The sequence below is a fragment of the Limulus polyphemus genome, unplaced genomic scaffold (genome assembly GCF_000517525.1).
Source record: "Limulus polyphemus unplaced genomic scaffold, Limulus_polyphemus-2.1.2 Scaffold5782, whole genome shotgun sequence".
Lineage (NCBI taxonomy): Eukaryota > Metazoa > Arthropoda > Merostomata > Xiphosura > Limulidae > Limulus > Limulus polyphemus.
This window is the reverse complement of record NW_013671392.1, coordinates 57229-63222: the sequence shown is the minus strand read 5'-3', so window position 1 is coordinate 63222 and position 5994 is coordinate 57229. Positions and strand designations below refer to the sequence as shown.

The following is a 5994-nucleotide window of genomic DNA, read 5'->3' as shown; positions in this document are numbered from 1 at the left end:
TGTAGCTTTGTGCTTAATTACAAACGAATAGAATAGGTATTTAATAATGAGGCACTGTAATACACCTGTATCTTGGTATTGGTGCAGGACTGATATCATCACCTCCTTCCACCTGTAACATATTCAATTTGATCGCTCTAATCGGTGATGTCTTTAAATCAAGACCTTTGTCTGTTGATTCATAGTCATACGTTATCTTAGAAAGCTACTTTCAATTATACATGCCATCAAAATGGAGACTTGTTAGGTTAACAGTGTATGATATGAAACCTTATTTATCGGTCCATTTGAAACCTTACTACTTACAGTTCTTATTGTGTCAGTTCGACGTTAGGTCTCAGCTTTTACTTTATGATAATAAATATACTTATAACTAAGATTTAATAAGATTTGGCCTTACTTTAACAGTGATCATTTTGTCAATACGGACTCCGACATCGGTTGTTACTTTCTAATATAAACGAGAACCTTACTTTAAAGGGCATACACACTACTGTTTAGGTCATTTCTATTTTATTATGAGCCATTAAATAAAAACAGAAAAGATCCCCACGTTGGACTTTATTCTTAATAAATGTATTTTTGTTTTGTCGGTGTTTTTTTTTTTCAAAACTTTAGTGACATGCCGGAGATGTTAAAAATGTAGTCGATTTTGTGACAGGACGTGAGGATGCGTAACTTAAAGATATATAACTGTTTACAATGAACAGTCTACCTGTATGTATTTTACGTTTCTAATTTACTGTTCTAACATCTAGTTAGATCCGATAATTGGGATAATGCTGTTGAATATTAGAATTATTTTATACGCAATTATTACAACTTTGTTTGTTTTTTTAGGATTTTTTGGAAAGATGGACACACTACTTGGTATCTTGCTACTTTTGGCACACATATTATGCCATGCTCGAGGCTTAACATGGGACACGTGTGTTGGATCTAAGCATTACGTTGAAGTAACACCAGATGCAGACGTTACAATAGGTGCTATTCTCAACATCCATTCTCCAGGCAAAGGTATATATGGTTGTGGCCCACCAACGGCAGAGGGCGTCGAAGTATTCGAGGCCTTACGATGGACCGTGTCAGTGTTGAACCAGAATAGCGGAGTGATTCATGACCAACCTGTTGGGGAATCATTCATCCCGGGGGTGAAATTTGGTGAGTAACAGAGGGTTATGTTGCAATACCTTAATGTGACAAATAAAAGGTTATTTTTATTCAGTTCCCTGGTTCGAATACTCCTAATCCTCGATTGTAGCATTATGAAAGATATTATTGTCAAATTTTCTGAGGTAAAATATAAATACAGCACATGCTACACACTGATACAATTTGAATTGTATAAATAAATATAAAATTTTACCAATATATAAGTCAATAAAACTGAATTTTCTAATTGATTATCACCAAAGATTCCCGAAAAAAATTGCGCCAGCAGTAATGCAGCTTGAGAAAAATATAAAAATTGTTTGATAAACGTTTCTGTTTTTAATATCACCACTGTGTTATTTTGGGCGACATCTTCTTGGTGCCGTTAGTACCGAACGCCATCACCAAATTCAACTGTTATATTTATATTTTGTCGTCATCAACAGAAAGTTATGTGAATAAAGTTTCAAAAAATGTATATGACCAATCTGACTTCGTAAAGAAAATATCTGAATTTTTAACTAACACTGTTAAAATTAACTAATTTGTTGTGACTTGTCCACCGGTGGGACATCGGCAAGTCTACAGACTTAAAACGCTAAAATCCGGGGTTGGATTCCCAGCGGTTGATACAAAAAATTGCCCAATGTGGCTTTGCTCTAAAACAAACAATTTTGTTGTGACTTTAATGATAGTTTGTTCACCACATATGATTCTATATAAATATATAAACATACAGTTTCATAAATCTTTTTTTTTCTCTTTTTAACAATGTCTGAAGTGTGTAATGAGTATAAAAATGTTTAATTTGATTGAAGTTGCAGTTTTGGTTATAAGAAAACGTGATTCATCTTTATCTGTGCGTTAAACAGCACTGGTCCCGAGTACCTTTTCTTTCTTTTCTTAATGAATTCTGGGCAAAAATCAGCCCAAAGAATCATCTTCAGGACTACTTCCTCTGGATCACTATAGTATCATACATTGCAAGCGGCTTTTCGCTCTTTTTTTGTTTTTTGTTTTTGGTTGCCATAATTTGATGCATAAATAGTTTGTGTTGCCATCTATTGACGAGTTTTGACACTTTTATGAGCATGTATAAACATAAATAAAATAACATAAAAAACCTCTATTATTGTTAATTATAACACACATGAAACTGGTATTTATATTTTTAGGATGCTATTCAGTTTCTAAAATTAGGTTCTCGCTCATAAGACCCTCCTAACAACGAAAAACTTCCCGCATTTTTTGACCTTAAAGACTTATAAATGTTTTAAACTCCTTCTGTGTGTTAAAATATATAACATTTAAATGTGGTTTTAAGTTTATTAATCAAATAATTTTAATAAGATAATCTCTTATTTTTTCACAAGAATATCAAAAGGGGAATATTTGGAAAAGCAGGATCTTGTAAAGTTTGATATTTTTCCATAATTCATCTACTAATGTCTTTGTTAACACCCTGTTAACAAAGACCTTAGTAGATGAATGTTAACAGAGAGAGTGATGTGGAAGTTTTGTGGAAATATTTTCAATTCGTTAGTAAATAAAACAAACAAAATATATATAAAACTAGAAACTAAAGTTTTATGCTTGTCGGTTCTGCTTTTTTCTACACTTGTTTCAACTGTTTAAAAATGTAGTAAAGAAATGTGACTTGTTTCGCTGGATTTAGTTTTAGAAGACTCGTTGACTTTTACGTTCATTAAAAATTCAGAAACTTCAAATATCTAAACAATAGTATCGTTCCATAATTGAAGCGTAAGATCAACTAGATGAGTTACAAAATCGGAGAACTTGTTAGTTTGTGAAATAACCGATCACGTTCTTGATTTCGACATGACTCACCAGGTCCAGCTCGAAAAGAAGGAACTTAAAAAAAGGACGCGTTACAGGTCAATAAGCTCATTTAATACGTTGTTTTTTACAGTTTTCTTTGGTCTTGTAAACTCGTGGTATACGTAGCTAGACATTAAAAACAAAACGAAAACCAGGCTTGTGCTAATCTTTCACTATTTCAGCTGTAATTCCCGTAGGAATTTTTGGCATTACGTTTGAATGAATTTACAGATTACAATTCTTGGATTATTCATAATATATATCTCAAAAGTTACCGACAAAGAAAGTTATTACTATTGGCATCATTGCTCGAGAAACGTTAACTTGGATAATTTCTCGTGAAATTGCTCTTCAGATGTTCATGCTGTATAATAAAATGCGTGTATTTTTTGTGCTGATTCGTTAGGCTTTTGTTTATGGAGTTTGTAACCTGTTTACCAACATAATTATATACATTTGAACTTCTACTGATAACTTCACACGAGTGTACTTACATTCGTAACAATAATAATGATAAAATAAATAAATCAAATTTAAATGAATAAATGAAAATATTTCTGTTTTGTTCATATTTAAGGCGGGAGGTTTTAAAACTATCAGTTTTTCACGCAGCTCTTTAATAGCTATGTATATATATAGCTATGTATATATATAGGTATATTTTATTCTAGGATTGAAAGTATTCGACAGCTGTGGCCACGAGGGGGCAGCAGTGAAACAGCTTACTGAACTGTTCCCTATTCTGCAGTCAGGAACGACGTGTTCGGTTAAACAGGAAAATTCGTCTCTAGTCATAGGTTAGTTTAATAAGATTATTTTTGTACTGTGGAGCAGAAAACGTACGTGTTTAACTTAGCAGTGTGTTTATATAAACACACACCACTTTTATTATCTGTCCTATTATTTTTGTCCTCATTTTCTTTTGAAACACTAACGCCAGAAATTGAACATTGATTTTGTGTGAATATTTTCTACGTGTTAAACGGAATATCACAAAACGTGTGAGCTTAACCCAAAAATAAACATTATCGATAGGCAAGCAGGTTCTCTAGAGACAGAATACTGAAAATAATTTAAGACTTTCTGTAAAATGTTCTTTACACATATGGAGACAATGATAAGTTGTTTATTATATATTGTAACTTCCCCACCCTCAGATGGGGCAGCGGTAATGGGGTGCAAGTATATGGAGACAATGATAATTTGTTTATTATATATTGTAACTCCCCCACCCCCAGATGGGGCAGCGGTAATGGGGTGCAAGTATATGGAGACAATGATAATTTGTTTATTATATATTGTAACTCCCCCACCCCCAGATGGGGCAGCGGCGATGGGGTGCAAGTATATAGAGACAATGATAATTTTGTTATTATATATTTTTTTTGATAAAAGGGTTAGCACAAAGGATCACATATAAAGTGTAATTCACTTAAAATAAGACCCACAACTCGAGCGCTTTCGAATAGTTGACTATTCTTCTTCAGGAGAACAAAATTATATTATATTGTAACTCCCACCCCACCCCGATAGGGCAGTGTTAATGGGGTGCAAGCATATAGAGACGATATTTTTATTATATATTGTAACTCCCTCTCCACCTCCCGATGGGACAGCGGTAAGTTTATGGAATTTTAACGCTAATATCCAGGGTTCTGTTCCTCGGGGTGGACACAGCAGATAACCTTGCTCTTGAACAGATAACAACTGCTGTAACTATACTCTCCAAAGTAAGGTTTTCGAGATAATATCCAGGGTTCTGTTCCTCGGGGTGGACACAGCAGATAACCTTGCTCTAGAACAGATAACAACTGCTGTAACTATACTCTCCAATGTAAGGTTTTCGAGATAATATCCAGGGTTCTGTTCCTCGGGGTGGACACAGCAGATAACCTTGCTCTAGAACAGATAACAACTGCTGTAACTATGCTCTCCAAAGTAAGGTTTTCGAGATAATATCCAGGGTTCTGTTCCTCGGGGTGGACACAGCAGATAACCTTGCTCTAGAACAGATAACAACAGCTGTAACTATACTCTCCAATGTAAGGTTTTCGAGATAATATCCAGGGTTCTGTTCCTCGGGGTGGACACAGCAGATAACCTTGCTCTAGAACAGATAACAACTGCTGTAACTATACTCTCCAAAGTAACGTTTTCGAGATGCTATTATACAGTAACTTGACTGGATCAACAAGTGTTAAAACGTTTTATATTTTGTTTTAAGAATGAGGAAATAATTGTTTTCAGTGTATGTAACTCATCCAGCTGACAAACAGTGAATCCGATGGTCCCGTTGCTGTAAAATAGTGTTTCGCATCTTTGAGCCGTGGGTGCATTATAAGAGTGACGGTCAAATCCCACCCTTTGATTAGAGTAGCCCAAGAGTTGCGGTCATTGTTGTTGGCTAGCTGCCTTTCCTCTAGCCCGTCAGCTCAAAATTAGGAACGGCTTAACACGAATTTTCAAAAGGAACAAACTGCCTTCTTACAAGAAGAGCACGAAATTTTGAGAGTTTATTTTACCCCCGAAATAAGGTGAAAATTTCTTCTCTCAACTTGTTCTTTCCCACCCCTCCCCAGAAGTAATTGACTTACTAAGTGAACGTTATTCAGTAAACTTTAAATCGTTATTTGATTTCCACAGGTTTCGTAGATATGTCGGGTGCCATCAAGACACCACAAGTAATGGAATCTCTTCACGATTACTTTATTCCTGGCATTCCTCTTCACTTATCTACTGCTGTTCCTCCAGACCAAGTGGCTAGCGTAAGTGAAAAATCACTGTCATAGCTTAGTTTGATAAACGAGTACTTGAAAATACTTTCCTACTTGTTCGTAGTGGGTTCATAGCTTAGTTTGATAAACGAGTACTTGAAAATACTTTCCTACTTGTTCGTAGTGGGTTCATAGCTTAGTTTGATAAACGAGTACTAGAAGGTACTTTCCTACTTGTTCGTAGTGGGTTCATAGCTTAGTTTGATAACTGAGTACTAGAAGGTACTTT

The 5994-nt window shown here is 34.9% G+C and overlaps 1 protein-coding gene across 2 annotated transcripts in view; it reads left to right on the top strand.

Moving 5' to 3' along the window:
• The first annotated feature begins 846 nt into the window (after positions 1 to 846).
• The window catches only part of LOC106472974, a 25503-nt gene continuing 20355 nt past the window's right edge, over positions 847 to 5994 (top strand). For both annotated transcript variants that reach the window (XM_022401494.1, XM_022401495.1), the window contains exons 1-3: positions 847 to 1161; positions 3663 to 3788; positions 5635 to 5756. In XM_022401494.1, the coding sequence (XP_022257202.1) occupies positions 855 to 1161; positions 3663 to 3788; positions 5635 to 5756 (555 nt within the window). In that variant the 5' untranslated portion in view covers positions 847 to 854. The remainder of the gene's footprint in view (positions 1162 to 3662; positions 3789 to 5634; positions 5757 to 5994) is intronic.